This window comes from Saccopteryx bilineata, chromosome 1, assembly GCF_036850765.1.
Source record: "Saccopteryx bilineata isolate mSacBil1 chromosome 1, mSacBil1_pri_phased_curated, whole genome shotgun sequence".
In the NCBI taxonomy this organism is placed as follows: domain Eukaryota; kingdom Metazoa; phylum Chordata; class Mammalia; order Chiroptera; family Emballonuridae; genus Saccopteryx; species Saccopteryx bilineata.
The window spans coordinates 27,682,705-27,700,771 of NC_089490.1; the positions used below are offsets into that span (position 1 = coordinate 27,682,705).

The 18,067-nt window shown below is 40.7% G+C and overlaps 1 protein-coding gene across 1 annotated transcript in view; it reads left to right on the forward strand.

Moving 5' to 3' along the window:
* TFAP2D (transcription factor AP-2 delta) overlaps positions 1–16,775 on the forward strand; it is a 60,685-nt gene extending 43,910 nt beyond the window's left edge. The window contains exon 8 of the mRNA XM_066252971.1: positions 16,556–16,775. Within this exon, the coding sequence (XP_066109068.1) occupies positions 16,556–16,775 (220 nt within the window). The remainder of the gene's footprint in view (positions 1–16,555) is intronic.
* Positions 16,776–18,067: the final 1,292 nt, after the last annotated feature.

An 18,067-nucleotide genomic window follows, 5' to 3' on the forward strand; every position in this document is an offset into this window, starting at 1 on the left:
AACAATTCTAACTCATCTTTAACATGAAATTGAGAATAATGTAAAGTTCTGTCCTGTACACTAACGCATTAAAAAGATTCGACATCTATTATTCTGCTAATAATCGGAGTAACGATGTTAGCATAGAATATGTCTCTTTCATAACTGCCTACTGACGGTGGTAAATTTAATTTTGATAGAAGTATAAGCTCAAGAGAAAACTGAGTTAGAACGGCAGCATAACACATCTAACTTTGAAAGCAGTCCATCGGCAGCATCTGACTTTGCAGGTTTTGTGAGTGCTGGACGGGAAAGAAAGCAGGAGCACGACGGGGTGGGCGGAGAGGACCCTCCAGGTAGTAACATCAACTTGTGCTACTGGTTGGTTTGGTCAAAATCTTCTTCCCAATGCAGACCACTTGAGTCCTACCTTATGGGGCAGGTGATTTAGTCCCTTAAGAACTGTGGCTTCCTTTCAGTGGACTGAATATTTAGAGGTAAAGCAAGGCAATGATCTGAACTTGACGGACAACTGTGTCCCATTTTCGGTGGTAGCTGACATGTCAGAGCTAGAGAGAAAACTGCACACAGTAACCTCCTCATGGTTCAGAGCCTGGAATGCTGCTGTTTCCCTCACAATGACAAGAGGCAGGTTTATTCATTATTTACAATTTACCGCGTACCATAAAACACGTGTCTTGCTAATGAGAACACAGCAGACACCACAACTCCTACTGGAATGGGGAAGAAAATGGACTGAACTCTGTGGGAGATCCCATAGACAAATTCCCAGGAACGGCGATAGCCAATCCATCAAGGTAGCCTGGGGCTCCAGGGACAGAACAGATTCAGCTAAGATAGAAATCCAGAGCCCTAACTTTCCAAAATGTTAAGATCTCCTCTTTGAGATCTCAGGAGATCTTAACAACTTCTCCCTTCGTTGCCTCTTATGCTCTCATAATTGCATTGAATCCAAAATCAAGCATCTGATAACATGACTAAGGGGAGGCAGTTAGACTACCTTTAATACTCAGTTCAGAGAGAACAGCTTATTAGAAAAATGAGGAAATTTTCTTATTCAGTACTCACTTGGCAGCCCCAAATTCTATAGTTTCTAATGTTTTACTGTGCTAATAGCAGGTGGCATGACAACTAAAGGATTGTCCCACGCTTTAGGAGCTTCTAATGTGAAGGACAGTTACATCCAAAGACTTACAGAGAGATTTTATAATAGAGAACGAAGCAGCGTCCAGGTAAATTACCTGGGGCAACCAAGGAAAGGCTTTTATTTTTCAATCCACAGTACTGAGCACATGTGTCCAATAAATATATGTTAATAATGCAGATTATGATGGTATCTGTATTGGGTCTTAGATGAACCCTCTACTGATTCATTCCCTTTAGTTGTGTGCTAAAGAAATGAAATGATCAATATGCTTAATTCTCCTATTTGACTCAAAGAGTGTGCTGACATCACCCCTTAGAAATAGATCTTCCCACTACTCCCACGATGCTTTGAAAATAAGAAATGTACAGGCATTCCCAGATACCTGTGTGCCTGCTGGTGATCACATTTTTTCATTGATTCTCACTGTTGAAAGCCCCCTTACCTTCCCCATTCTTCTTCGATATTTGGATCTTCTGTTCAACAGCCCTGTCAAGTTGTCACCCATTCCAGGCTTGAGAACTTCCCATGATAGACTGCTCTTTGCCTGCCTAAGCATCCCGCCTCATCTCTGACAGCTCTATTAGAAATGCCTTTCTCCAGTGAGGCAACACCTGTCTCCCTAACATCCCCCTCCTCGGGGGCCTCACACAGTAAATCTGATCCTGTTTCCCTCCCAATTTCTAAAGACAACTCTGATTTTATTTTTCTCTTTCTGGGCTATTCATCCCCATTTTCTTTAGTGTTTCAGACATGTCATGCTTTCCAAGCAACTTAACTGGTATCTTCTGAGTTCTGTGTGCTTGGCAACATGCTGAAGAAAGGATGTTTCTTTTTCACTTAAACCTGAGCATGTTTGGACCTCCCCCCACCCCACCTCCTTGGGATGAGAAGGTGGCAGGGAAGGTAATCTGAAGTAAATAAATTTCTTAATCTTGCACAATTATTTTTTTTTAGTGCCAGAAAAGAAATAAAGAAATTTCAATTAAATTTCCAATCCCCGAAGTAAACATCATAAAATCAATTACACAACTAAGCATAGCATTTAAGAAATAAAATGATAAAGCCTCCTTCAGGATGTTCTGTCCAGTTCAAGGGAATACCTAAGCCCATTTTACTTAAGAAGTAAATAATGAATAAATAATGAATGGAAATAGTGAGCCTGAATGGTGGGAAAAACAACAACAACAACCATGTTTTCCAAACTTAAGCTCCTTTATGTAAGGTTGAAATTCAACTTTAAAACTTAAACTCCAAAAGTGAGATCCATTCCCTGGTGCAAAGAAAAACATACTGGTCAGGTCTTAGCAGTTAAGTAAGCAAGGGTAGTAACCTGTATCTACATAAAAGGAAAGAGTCGCCCTTAAAGTAAAACTTTCACTAGCAACAATGTCTACAAAAAATAAATAAATAAAACAGACCACATTTCCACTTCCATAGCAGACAAACAATGCGCCTTATATGAATCTGCATTAAATGACTTACATTCATTTAACATTAAATAGGCAGTTGAAGAATTCAATCCGTTGCCAATATTTATTATACTTCTCAAGTTGCCTGGCTCCAAGCCAAATGCTGCAGGAGATACATATGTAAAAGGAGATCATTTGAGAACAGTTTAATGGATATTTTTAAGTTCAGCACTTCGGAGATATGTAATTCAAATAACAGAAAGCAGAGGCAAGTGTTTCTAATAACACGTTGCAGACATGGCTGACAATAATTACATGTGAATAACCGATTTGGGGGAATGCATATATAGGGGAAGAAATTCGGTAACTGTTTATTTAGATAATTTCTGGGGGTTTTTTGAACTATGGATTAGGGAACAGTTGCAAGGGGGACAGCACAGGATGATGGGAAATGCTCAGGATGGATGTCAGGGGGCCGAGCTCAGGCTTCCCTTGGTCAGCAGGAACTGTGGATTTGGAGCAGGCGTTTCACCAGTCCAGCCTCCATGTGATTATCTGATCATCAGTAAATTGGTGCAGTTAAGCTGGGTGACCCCTAAAGCTTCTTCGACCCCAGTGATGTTTTACCTCATTGTCGATTTCCTATTCCATTTTAAATCACTATCTATGCTGTATTTCCATATGATCTCATTTCTTTATGTTTTAGCCACTCATTAATTTAAAAAAGTCAACAGTTAAGTATAATTTTGCTTAAGAAAGGACAAGAGTCCTGAGATTAGCATCTTCATTCCCTTATACTATAAAAAACATAAATGAGACCCTGGCCGGTTGGCTCAGCAGTAGAGCGTCGGCCTGGCGTAGGGGGAACCCGGGTTCGATTCCCGGCCAGGGCACATGGGGGAGGCGCCCATTTGCTTCTCCACCCCCTCCCCCTCCTTCCTCTCTGTCTCTCTCTTCCCTTCCCGCAGCCAAGGCTCCATTGGAGCAAGGATGGCCCGGGCACTGGGGATGGCTCCTTGGCCTCTGCCCCAGGCACTGGAGTGGCTCTGGTCGAGGCGCGGCGACGCCCCAGAGGGGCAGAGCGTCGCCCCTGGTGGGCGTGCCTGGTGGATCCCGGTCGGTCGCATGCGGGAGTCTGTCTGACTGTCTCTCCCCGTTTCCAGCTTCAGGAAAAAAAAAGAAAAGAAAAAAAACCACAAATGATGTAATAGGGAAAAATAAATAAATAATACGGATAAATGTAATAGGGATAAATGACTCACTTATCCCCAAAAGCTCAATTCCCATATGTAAAAAAAATAAAAAGGACATAGATGTCAAAAAATTATCTTTACCTGCAAAAAATTGACATGGATGTGATCGACTCTGGTCACTTCTAATGTTTGTGCAATGACTGTATCCGTCATCTCCTTTTCTAATGAGCTGGATGGGAGTAAAATAAAATTTCAAGGACCTGTGTCTTTTTTTTTTTTTTTTTTTTGTGGCAGAGACACAGAGAGGGACAGACAGATAGGAAGGGAAAGAGATAAGAAGCATCAATCCTTTGTTGCGGTACCTTAGTTGTTCATTGATTGCTTTCTCATATGTGCCTTGACCAGGGGCCTGCAGCCAAGCCAGTGACCCTTTGCTCAAGCCAGTGACCTTGGGTCCAAGCTGGTGAGCTTTTGCTCAAACCAGGTGAGCCTGTGCTCATGCAGGCGACCTCGGGGTTTCGAACCTGGGTCCTCCACGTCCCAGTCCAATGCTCTGTCCACTGCGCCACCGCCTGGTCAGGCAGGACCTGTGTCCTTTCAGGACCTCAGAGTAAGTGGCGAGAAGAGCAAGAGGAATGTGACCTCAGGGAGTTGGAGAGGCAACATATCTCCCAATCTGGTGAAGATTCAGGGCAGTCATAAACTCATTTATCCAAAGTGAGCTTCAGAGAGCACTAATCCCATGAGACCATGAGATGAGCCTTGAAAGTGACTCATGATCAAGTAGTTTTTGAATTAAGAAATCCTGACTATTATACTACTCTTGAAGTATGCCAGTGTACATTAGCATGTCAAAGGTTCCCGGAGCCCTGGGAATGGTGGAACCATTTTTGCATGGAATGAATACTTACTCCCCTGTTTTCAAAACTTGATCACAGAAACTGTCCCCCCCCAAAAAAAAATGTTTATTAACATTCCATGAAACTTAGGTTCTGCAGAAGTTCTTGAGGAAAATGCAGGAGACAATTATTGTTTTCTTTTCCCAGAAAGGATAGTAGACATGGTGGTTAGGTGCTATTTTTTGGCACTAAGGGAACACATCCAACTCTCTAGCTGCATTTAAACTGTTTTTAGAATATGAATGTTTTGGACCCATCTCAAACCAAGTAAGTAAGCATCTCTGGTGTAGGACCCACACATTGGTATTTTTTAAAAACAAGCTCCCTGAGTGATTCTGATAAATATTTAGGGTTGAGAACCTACCAGCTAAAGGAAGTGCAGGACATTTTTTTTAGTGCTGTTGAGGGCCTTGTGAATAAATCAATTTCAATTATTTCTAGCCTCCAAAGAACTATATACCTTAAATATATGCTCCTTAAATAAACTGCATTTTACAATCACTTGGGACCACGGGATAATATAATCCATGGAGAAAATAAATACATTCAGCCTGTTTCCCATTTCCTCTATTCCCTCAACTGCTTCGGCTACAGTGGAGCGATGCCGTCAAGTTCAAGAGGATAGGACCCAGCTACTTTCCTGGGGGTGAGGCCTCCCTCCATGGCCGGCATTCAGGGTCATGCTGCTTCAGAGAAATAGAGGGCGGCCTTATCCTCATAGCTCTGAAAAGAAGTTAGGTTTTGAAAAGAAACTTCACCACCCTTTGCTGGTGTTCCCCAGGGCCTGTTGCCCAGCCCCCTGCCCTCACAGCTGTTCTCATGAGTAAAAGAAGGCACTCTGCTGGCCACCACCAAAAACTAGTGGGGGGTACAGACTGAGCCTGGGGCTGTATTTGGACCTAAACCTGCAGTAGCTGAATAATCCAGGAGGGAAGGAAAAGGAGATTTGTTTTCCCTTTAAGTCTTGCTGCCTGCATGCCTCCCAGAGGCCAAAGGAAAGAACTGAAGTTGATGACAGTGGCATCTGTGTGCAATTTGGAGAATCAAAGATACACGCTAGCTAACACCCATTGGAATAATGCAACATAACAAAATAATAGGACTAACAGTTCAAACTATTCAAACATTCAAGAAGAAGAAGTTTGCTTGTCAAACATTGTCCAGGTAGAAAGTTGAAATTTGACAAAATGAAATGTGCTTTTATTTGAATCACCTAAATGATGATATCAGTAGGCTATTTTCTCTTGATTTTCAGTCTTTGAGTTTGTAGCATAATAGTATCTCTTATGTCCATTAAAAATTTTTAACTTCTTTTTTTATTATTGATAGATTGATTTTAGAGAGAAGGGGGTAGGGGGTATCCATTTGTTGGTCCACTTAGTCGTGTATTCATTGGTTTGTGTCCTGACCAGGTACTGAACCCACAACCTTAGTGTTTCTCAGCAGCACTTTATTTATTTATTTATTTATTTATTTATTTAAAGGTTTTATTTATTCATTATAGAGAGGGGAGGAGGAGAGGAGCAGGAAGCATCAACTCCCATATGTGCCTTGACCAGGCAAGCCCAGGGTTTTGAACCGGCAACCTCAGCGTTTCCAGGTTGATGCTATATCCACTGCACCACCACAGGTCAGGCCCTCAGCAACACTTCAAGTGACTGAGCTAACAGGCCAGAGCTAAGAGTTTTGTGTATCAAAAGAAAGCTAGAAAAATCCAGCCCCTTGGCCTAGACCTGTGGTGGCGCAGTGGATTACGCATTGACCTAGAACCCTGAGGTCACTGGTTCAAAACCCTAGGCTTGCCTGGTCAAGGCACATATGGGAGTTGATGCTTTCTGCTCCTTACCCCAACTCCTCTCTCTCTAAAATGAATAAATAAAAGAATAATCCAGCCACAGTTGGCAGACACAACTGAGTGACTAAGTCTTCAGGCGCAAATATTAATGAGGCTTTCATTTGCTTTCAATACTTATTAAATCAGTGTATGCTTAGTAGGTGGAAAGAATATACTAGAACCCAAGCCCAACTCTTTCTAAGATATAAAGAATCCAGGGGAAGATTCCACAGGAGTTTGCTTTAGGCTATGTTTTAGGAAATTGCTTTAGTGGTTCAATTTAAAGTAATTTAGACAAATTAATTAAAGTAATGATAAAGCATCTCTGAAGGACAATTAGAGCAATATGGAAACAACTTTGTAACATTTTCCTAGCATACAACAAAGCTAGTGAAATGTAAACCGTATTTATATAGATTAAGAAAAGTAAAATAGCTCTTGTCCCTCTGGTAAATTGTCCATTCAGAATCCTGTATTAACTTCCGTTTCAAATAAACACTGAAGCTTTGGCAGTTTTAAAGATTAACACATAAGGCCTTGGCCCCAAGAAAGATCACCTTTAACCAAAGATCACAGGTGTGAAAAGAAATTTGTGAAATTTCTATTGTATGGAAGTCTCTTGATATTCCTCATCATTAACATCACATACAGCCATGAGCCCCTTCATGATGGGGATACTTTCTGAGAAATACATCCTTAGGGGATTTTGTCACTTTGTGAACATCATAAAATGTACTTACACAAACCTAGATGATATAGTCTACTATATACCTAGGCTAGATGGTGCACCACCAACACATCTATGATCTGTCATTGACTGAAACATTGTTATGTGGCACATGAATGTAGTTTATAAGTATAAACACTGAGTTAAAGATGGGGTGTCACTAACACATGATTAGCAAAACCACACAGGAAAAAAGAGGAAAAGATCATAATTTATTATCTTTCAAATAGCAGTCTCTTCTCTTTCATCCTCTATTACCCTTTTCATTTCTGAGTCTCAATTTCTTCATTTTTAACCCCACTGACAGAATACAGTGTGAACTGTTACAATATATTTTCCTTTCAAAAGTTAAAGTCTTATCAGAACTTATTCAGGTCAAGTCCTTTAGTCAAGAAGAGGTTAGGAAGCCTCCTTCTAAAAAGGCAAAAACAGTGTAAGTCCATAGGTTGTGCACACACACACACACACACACACACAATTTCTCTAGAAAAGGGAAGGGGAAAAGTCAAAAAGTAAAGCTTCACCTTTGGATCCAGCCAACAGTTACTACTTTCGGGACTCAGCCATCTTGAAGGGATGGTTTATGTCACAGAAAGATGCTCGAGAGAATGTTAATTGGAAAGTCTATCAAATAGGAATTTTTATAACCATGAATAAGATTAAGAAGATGACTTAAATATAGGCTACATTTTTTCTACCATCAGGAGCCATAAACTATAGCAGTCTAGATTCTCAGCAGGTGATTATATTGCTCACAGTCAGTTGTCAGAACCTTCCTGCTCCTCAGGGTGAAATTAGTAATAGGAAAATGAAATCAATGAGCTGGAATCTAGTTAGAGAGAGAAAGAATCGTTAAAGGTACATATAACTAACTACTCAGCCTGACTAGCTATGATCCAAACTTCCAATTTTGACCCTTGCTTTTTTTAGTTTAGACTTACTGATTTGGTAAGACGTTTTCCTAAGAATTACTCTTGAGTCAGGCCTCTGTTTCAGTGAACTGCATGCGGATATGTTTTCCTTAATCTCCCCTAAATTTCACATCATTGATTTCGGCCCACCAACTAAGCTTTTTACCACATTAAGGTATTTCTGCACGTTGGTTCTGCTATCCAATGCAGGAATTTTCCTCTCTATTTTAATGCCAGCCATTAAGTTACAAATCCATGATGCCTTCATCCACATTGTCAATTAACATGTGGAGCAGAGTGGAATTAATGAGAGAGCTTTGCAGCGGTCCTATGGAGATGTCCTTCAAGGTTGACAACTACCTTTTAGTCCACACTGTGGGTTTTATTGTCCAACCAGCTGTGAGTCTTCCTACTCTTCTGTCTATCTAGCTCATGCCCCTAGCTTATCACATGGTATTTTGAGACAATTTGTCAGATGCATTGCTAAAAGTCGCCAGTAAATGTCATTGCTACTGCTCTAGTAAAATTTTTATAGGAGGAAATAATACAGATACTTTATTGGTTTCCTCGTTGAACCCAGGCAGCACTTCCATGACCACCTCTATGTTTTTAACTGTTAACACTGCAGATTTGTAATAACTCATCCCATGAACAAATTGTGACAGATCCCTTCACTGTGACACAGCAATAAAAACATTCTGTGTGGCTGAATCTCAAAATGATTATGTGAAGTGAAAAGAGGCAGTCACAAAAGTCTAAAGACTTTATGATTCAGGTTAGATGACATGGGGGTGGGGGGAGTAGAACCAGTAAGGACAGAAGTTAGAGTGCTGATTCTCCTGGGAGAGGGAAGGAACACAGAATCACTTTATGGATAATGGCGATGAGTACATGACTCACGGGTTCATCAAAATCCAGTGAACAATATACCTAAAAAGGGTAAATATTATCATATGCAAATTCAAACTTAATAAGCCTGATTTTAAAAATTTTTCATAAGGAATTTGTTAAAAGGCTATTTAAATGTAACTTAAAAACCTCAAGTTTATAACATCTCTTTTCCCCCTTGCTTTGATTATGAAAGTATGTTTCACTGGTCCATCTCCCCACTTCCTCTCATCTCCCATGATTTCTCAAGATCACCTAACAACTTCAATGTCTCGGAAACACATTCCTGTGCTTTCTTAATCTTGAAATAGGGGTTTCCTGTACTTAAAATAGTCTCAACTTCATTAATTAGATCGGGGTAGTCAACCTTTTTATACCTACCGCCCACTTCTGTATCTCTGTTAGTAGTAACATTCTCTAACCGCCCACTGGTTCCACGGTAATGGTGATTTATAAAGTAGGGAAGTAACTTTATTTTATAAAATTTATTAAGCAGAGTTACAGCAAGTTAGAGCATATAATAATAATTACTTACCAAGTACTTTATGTCGGATTTTTGCTAAGTTTGGCAGAATAAATCTTTATAAAACAATTTACCATAGTTAAATCTATCTTTTTATTTATACTTTGGTTGCTCTGCTACCGCCCACCATGAAAGCTGGAATGCCCACTAGTGGGCGGTAGGAACCAGGTTGACTACCACTGAATTAGACTATTGACTGTTTTAAGAAAGCAAAGCATCTTAATCACCATTTAATCTTTCATTTGCAATCAGAGCACGAACTCACCCAAGCCTTGGGCCTATGCCTTCATTCTTTTCTTCCCTCATTCTTGAAACATAACTTTAAAGCCTACTAGCTGGGGGAACCAAGGAAAGTTCAGCCTTTGTGAACTCAGTGCTTCCACACACTGAAGTCCCCACCCCTTCTCCCCGTGGCTGCTGCCCCTGGAGGTGACTGTTACCTGAATGCTGGCAGCAGACAAGGTCAGGTGGAGAGTAGGTTGATGACAGTCATGCCCCACCTCAGGCTTGTTTATTTTATTGTTTTGGCTTTTGTTTTGTGGTTTGTTTTCACTTTGTTTTAACACTTTTTGTATTTTTTTTTCCTTTATGATTAGGCTCTAACTCTGATTACCAGTTAATAATAACAGCCTAAACCACAACTTTTTAGAGATACCTACCATCTTCTTTACACTTACCTTAAACTCTGGTGGACTTGGACGATCACTCATGCTGTGAGGCACCCACTCTTCTTCCTCACTTTGATGACTGAGGTCTTACTCTCCTGGGTCTCTTTTCTTCCCATGGTCCTCTCTCTACTCAACTTCACATTGTTGGAGGGGATGTTTCTCACTTCTCCTCTGAATTCTACGTAAGCCCTCTCATCACTTAGGCAGGAGCACATCTTTCTTCAATCTCGTAATCAAGAGATCGGGGAAACTAACACCTTTTTTTCAGTAGCATCCAAGGAACTTTGAAGGGTGATTGGACTTGGGTCAAAAAGAAGAAAGTGGGCAAACAAAAGTACACAACAGAGAATGACCATCGCAGATTTGGGGCATAAAGAGGACATATGCCTGAGATAAGCCTTTGGAAAAGGAGGTAACAGGACACTGGGTTACACAGGATGAAGGAAGGAGACCCGGGAAATGCAAATGTGTTAAGAAATTGGATACAACCTTTGTATCCTCTGCCACTACTAAGCGAAAACATTTTTAAATGTGGCGTAAAGATGAAAGAAACATCGCCAGTTGTCTCTTTCACTTGTCTCACTGAGGATAAAATTCTAGATGAATTTGAATTTAAATATTTTATTTTATTTTATTTTATTCATTTTTAGAGAGGAGAGAGAGAGGGAGAGAGAGAGACAGAGAGGGAGAGAGAGAGGAGGGGGGAGAAGCTGGAAGCATCAACTCCCATATGTGCCTTGACCAGGCAAGCCCAGGGTTTCGAACTGGCGACCTCAACATTTCCAGGTCGACGCTTTATCCACTGCGCCACCACAGGTCAGGCTAGATGAATTTGAATTTAGATCTCCTAGATTTTGACTACCAACTTCAAACCATCATGGCTATTATTTAACCCCAGTAATATATGCTTATGAAATACTCTCTGACATTAATCTTATAAAAATATAAATATATATGCAAATACTGAATATAACTTAAATATTAAGTCTGTGGTTAAATACTAATATTTTCTTTTATTTCTTTTGAGAGGGAGAGGGACAAACATGGACAGACAGGAAGGGAGAGAGATGAAAAACATCAACTTGTCGTTGTGGCACTTTAATTGCTCATTGATTGCTTTCTCAAATGTGCCTTAATGAGGGAGGGGGATTCTAGCTGAGCTAGTGACCCCTTGCTCAAGCCAGCAACCTTGGCCTCAAGCCAGCAACCATGGGGTCATGTCTGTGATCCCATGCTCAAGCCGGCAACCCTGCACTCAAGCTGGTGAGCCTGCAGTCAAGCCGGATGATCCCCCACTCAAGTCAGCGACCTCAGGGCCTCAAACTGGGTCCTCAGGATCCCAGGCCAATGATCTATACACTGCACCATTGCATGGTCAGAATAAAAACTAATATTTTATAAAGACAAAAGCAATATCCATTATTAAAGATTTTGGACTTTTGACTATGGTTTATTACCTTACAGAGGACCTTTTTTTTTTTTTTTTTGTCTATTTGTTTATTTTCTGTCTAGGCCTGAAAATAAAATTTATTAGTTCTATTTTTTTGTATATTCTATATCAGGGATGGGGAACCTATGGCTCATGAGCCAGATGTGGTTCTTTTGATGGCTGCATCTGGCTCGCAGACAAATCTTTAATAAAAATAGTAATAATGTTAAAAATATAAAGCATTCTCATGTATTACAATCCATTCATTTCCTACCGCTCCTGTTCATGGTTGCGGGTGGCTGGAGCCAATCACAGCTGTCCCCCGGGACAACAACAAATTTTTATTGGATAATGCATAACGTACATGGGTCATTGTATGGCTCTCACGGAATTGCATTTTAAAATATGTGGCGTTCATGGCTCTCTCAGCCAAAAAGTTTCCCGACCCCTGTTCTATATTATTCCTTTTCTCCTTTCTTTATGTCAATAAGAGTGAGATATACACTGTTTTTCTGGGGTGGTTGGGCTAACAGAATGGCATAATATTCCCAGAAATTTTGAAATTATTCTCTGCTTTTGTCCTTTTTTCTGTGCTATTCTAATACAATATGAGATGACTTAAAATTTTTGGATTCATAAACCTCACTAAAAACTGCTAGAATGGAGGCTTTCCTTTGCATTTAGCATCATCCCCTGCAGCATGCCACACGTGCTTTCCAACGTGCAGGCAGTGTTCCATTAAGGAGACTAAATAATTTACATGATGTTTTTCGTGTTGCATGATAATGGTTCAAGTAGTTACTTTTCTTTCTTCTTTATTTATTTATTTGTTTGTTTGTTTATTTTTCCGAAGTTAGAAGCAGGGAGGCAGTCGGACAGACTCCTGCATGCACCCAATAGGGATCCACCCGGCATGCCCACCAGGGGATGATGCTCTGCCTGTCTGGAGCATTGCTCTGTTGTGGCCAGAGCCATTCTAGCGCCTGAGGCAGATGCCCTGGGGCCGTCCTCAGTGCCCAGGTCAACTTTGCTCCAATGGAGCCTTGGAGAGAGAAAGAGAGGAAGGAGAGGGGGAAGGGGGGAGACGCAGATGGGCGCTTCTCCTCTTTGCCCTGACTGGGAATCAAACTTAGGACTTCCACACACGAGGCTGACACTACCGCTGAGCCAACTGGCCAGCGCCAGTAGTTACTTTTCTTATGACTATTCCACAATCAATTTTGACCTCTCTGTTGAGCTTAGTGGTCTATTAATTTCCATAACCTTCTGTTCATGTCCTGCATTTTAAGAAGAATGCCATAAACATTGATAATGAGGAATTGTAACTTAGAGTTGGAAAGAACCCTGCAGCTGTTTTACTTAGACCATTGTCATCTTGCAAAACTATATAACTTCTTCCAAATCGCGAAATGCCTCAGGTCAGAGCCAACGTGAAGATTTGGTACTCCTGGTTCTCAGTGCCAAGCAAAGATGACAGTGCCACCTGCTAATGATCAGATATACATTTAAGAAGCAAGAAAGGCCATCAGCCAAAAAGTGTAGCAGCTCAAGAACCTTTCTTTATGACTGACACTACTTTTCAACGTGGAGGATTAAAGCATTTACTGTATATACACCTAGCCACTCAGTACTTGATTTCTTAAAACACTGGTCTTACACAGGAAAGTGAGCAAGAAGAACTAACATGTGTGCCCAGAAGCCTGCCCACAGAATAAAGTTAGAGAAACCGACTGCCAACATAATGTGATTTCTAAAAGAAAAGAAATAGAACACACCCTCATCCTGAGAAGAACAGAAGCATGGAGGCAATACAGAATGTTAGATTTTTCAGGAAAATTATTGAACTTTTCTGGCATTAATTTCTTTACCTACAAAGTAGAGATAATAATGCCTCCTTAGTGTTGGTGCCAGGATTCTACACAATAAAGTACTCTGGACAGTTCCTGCCCGTCATGTGGCCAGAACTCAAACATTGGCTATTAACTTTCATATTTAACCTGATCAAAGTCAATTCTGCATATTCAGCTATAGATGTAGAAGGCAGTCACAACCAAGAGGACGTGGCAGTAGAGAGGAAAATAAAATCTGTCTAATGATGCAAGGAGCCCTAAAACAGGAATAAAGCATGAAAAAAAGAGGTAGTTTGTACCCAGGGCCACGCACCCAGATTTCAATGGATGGCTTCCCCCAAATCTTTTTGTGGGTGCAGCCATGATTATTTTCCCCATCACTGTCATCAGTTTGATTTGTTGTCCAGACTGCCTGATAGATCCTAAAGCATATGGATTCCTCTCTCGTTATCTCACTGTCAAAATGGAGCAGACATCAGTATTTCTGCTTGGCAGTGCAAGACTAATATGCCTGAACTACAGTAATGTCTTATATGACAAATTTGGTGTACATAGCAGCCCAAGCACTGACCCTTCTTGTTTTCTTAATAATTGCAAACTGAAGTCTTTTTCCTTTTTAATATATGTTAATTATGACCTAGTCATAGGGCAAGCTTTGTAAAAGGTCCAGATGAAGGACGCTAACAACCTGTGCAGTATAATGAGGGACATGAAGAAAACTTTATTCTTACCATGAAAATCCCACAGCCAACAGTATCTATCATTAACTGATAGCTAGTATAGATACTATAGATCTGGCATTATTCTGAGCCTTTAAATAAATTGTTATAAACAACAATTCCATGTGGTAGATATTATCTAAGGCATACCAGTAGGTTGCATTAAGCCTTATGTCCTTCATTTTCATTGTTTTTAAATATTATTATTTTTGTTGCCAAAGATTACATACCCTAAGAAGGGTAATTAGCTAGTTAAAATATTATAGAAGATGGTTCTATTTGCTTTAAAAACCGCCGAAGTCATAACTATAACAACCTAGAACTTAGAAGCAGTTAATAGTTTGGAGTTTTTAAATTTTATTTTATTTATTCATTTTAGAAAGGAGAGAGAGAGGGAGAGAGAGATAGAGAGAGGAGAGACAGACAGAGAGAGAGAAGGGAGAAGGAGCAGGAAGCATCAACTCCCATATGTGCCTTGACCAGGCAAGCCCAGGGTTTCGAACAAGCGACCTCAGCATTTCCAGGTTGATGCTTTATCTACTGCACCAACACAGGTCAGGCGGGTTTTGTTTTTTTTAATATACAATATATACCATGTTGCATATATATTATAACATATGCATAATATATGTCAAAAGTACTTTTCTATTATTACAAGTATAAATATGGAGAGCAACCTGGCAGTGTTACTTCAGAAACCCTTGACCAAGTGAAAAATCTGGGTGTCTTCTGTTCACAAGGGAGAGTGAATCTGCACTTATTTGTTCGACTAGAAATTCTGTTTGTCATGGTTGGCAGGGCTTCCTATACTGAGGTTGCCATGACCCCCTACCTTTGCTCACTAGTTATGATTGTTAGTTAGCTTCTAAAACCCAAACACAAAGTTTTGGTTTAAATAAGATAGAATATATATTTGTCTCTCACTAAAGAGACTGGGGGTGTTTGGGTTCCTTTTATCTTGTTCCCTGCTCATCACCAAGGTAATTATCCTCATCTGCATAGCTGCATACCTATTTTGAGAGGACATCAAGGATACCCAATTTCCTTTTAAGCAAGAAGGAGATTGATACATTTCCCCTCATGTTTTGTGGTGGGAGGCTGAGTCCCATGTTCAAAACCTAGCTGCAAGGGAAGCTTGAAAATAGAGTCTCCAGGCCATGCCCAGATAAAATTATTATTATGCAGCCTGACCAGCGATGGCGCAGTGGGTAGAGTCTCAACTTGGAAAGCTGAGGTTGCCGGTTCAAAACCCTGGGCTTGCCTGGTCAAGGCACATATGGGAGTTGATGCTTCCTGCTCCTCCCCCTTTTTTCTCTCTCCTCTCTCTAAAATGAATAAACAAAAATTTTTTAAAAAACATAACAAAACAAAAATATTACTATTCAGAAGAGAAGGATGAAATCAGAGAAGCAGCCATCAGGAATATGCAGCCAATTTTTTTTCTTGTATTATCTATGCCAGGGGTCCCCAAACTTTTTACACAGGAGGCCAGTTCACTGTCCCTCAGACCGTTGGAGGGCCGGACTATAAAAAAAAACTATGAACAAATCCCTATGCACACTGCACATATCTTATTTTAAAGTAAAAAAACAAAATGGGAACAAATACAATATTTAAAATGAACATAAAATGAACAAGTAAATGCAAATCAACAAACTGACCAGTATTTCAATGGGAACTATAGGCTTGCTTTCGGCTAATGAGATGGTCAATGTCTGGTTCCATATTTGTCACTGCTAGCTGTAACAAGTGATATGACGTGCTTCCAGATCCATGACGCGTGCATCCCGTGTTACCAGAAGTAATACTGTACGTGAGCGACACCGCGCTTTGTGGTGCCACCACATACGGTACTCCAGGAGCATCCGCATCCTGTGCTCCTCTCACTGATGACCAATGAAAGAGGTGCCCCTTCTGGAAGTGTGGCGGGGGCTGGATAAATGGCCTCAGGGGGCCGCATGTGGCCCATGGGCCGTAGTTTGGGGACCCCTGATCTATGCTCATACAAGTGGATAGCATTCTTCAAAAAGAAATAATTCCCATTCATAGAAAGTTATATTTACTGACTTCCTTAATGAGATAGAGTATCAGAATCAAGTCACATGTTAAATATTCAGGCATACTAATAACTATGCATGTCAAATCTTTCAATAACAAACCTTCTTCCAAATATATGCCAAATCTCTTACGGTTAAAGGCAATATACTGACTGGTGTTCTGTTTCACAATGCTTGGCACCACTTAGGAGCACAATAAATGTCTGTTAAATTGAGTGCTCTGGATTAAATGGGGGATGTGTTGTCCTGTATCATACTGTAAGTTGTTCACCTCTTTTTCCCTACCGCTTCTCACTTCCAGTTTGATCACACATGGCTTTGGGACTCCAGCAATATGTGCAGCCCTAAGCACTTTCCAAACGGTCCTCAGTGAAATGCTGAACTACTTGGAAAAACACACTACCCACAAAAACGGCGGAGCGGCAGATCCTGGCCAAGGACACGCCAACTCGGAGAAAGCCCCCCTGCGGAAAACTTCAGAGGCTGCCGTGAAAGAGGGCAAAACAGAAAAGACAGACTAGCTACATCAAACAGAATCTATTTCCAGAGAGTCTTGCTGCTGATATTTTTTCTAATATATATACCATTGAGGGTGATTAATCTTCAGTGGGCCAAACAAATCTCTACCCTCCCCTGAACCTACATAAAAAACAAAAATGGAAATGAAAAATGAAACAAAAAGGACAAAACCACAAAAAAAAAGAGAAAAAAAAAAGGAAAACAGCAATGTAACCGTGTGATGAAATTGTCACCTTTTAATTTTATGTTATGATAAACTCCTTTTGTGCACGTAATTTATTGTTCTGAATTATCTACATCACAGTTTTAAGCACGCCTGGACTTTGCAGAGGTAACACATGCTTTTTTCACAATCTGACTGATGCACTTTCGTACCCAACTCTGTAGGTAGGGATCAGAAAGCATGACCCAGCTGGGATCCACGCCAGTCCTGAAAACTCTAATCTTTCTTCACTTAATTCCCGGTAACAAGAGTGCCTCTTTTCATTAAATAGACCAGTCTGGCAACCGACCCATCAATAAATACATTGGGAACTGAAAAGGGCAGTCATGAATCTTTGTCCTGTGAATTGACAGAAATTCTAAAAATTTGGTCACCGCCCCCCCCCCAGCCTATTTAACTGCCAGTGCCTTGGTGGTATTTAAAAATTTCAGAAAACTCTGTCTCCTCTATGTATGACTATTTCCACCGCACTCTCAGTCCCTCTTTATTTTCTCCCAATAGCTAAGAAGATAATTGGCTTAATATTGAAGAGATGAGATAATACGCAAACTGTTCTTTCCACTGTCCTTATATGCCCAACCTAACAATTTAAGGAAACAGGCTGCGCTGAGTGGGTCAGGGCAGGGTGGAGACGAGAAAGGGCAGCTTTGCCACTCCTGGGCTCCCCGTGGAAAGCACTGCGACTGTGTCACGTGGAAAAACGTGGGAACGAGAGCACGGATCTTTCCAGGAAGCCATGCCCTGTAGAGCCAGGAGAGGAGTCCGGCGGACTGCTGGAGGGCCACTGAAGTGCTGGTGGCTGATGATTGGATGATTAGAATGAGAACGCCCCCTTTTCTACCTTCGTCCTTCTCTACCTGCCCAACAGCTGTGTTCTAAACATTTAGAAGGACAGAAGCATTCAGGTCTGTGTTCAATAAAAAAACAAAAATACAAAACAAAAAAACTGAATGATCAGAGAAGACTTTTTGCTTTTAAGATGCCCCCTTTTTTTTTATAGCTTGTTCTTACAACATCATTTTCCTTTAGTTAAGATGCTGAAAACAGGAGATTCTGGCTGCAAAGGCCGGA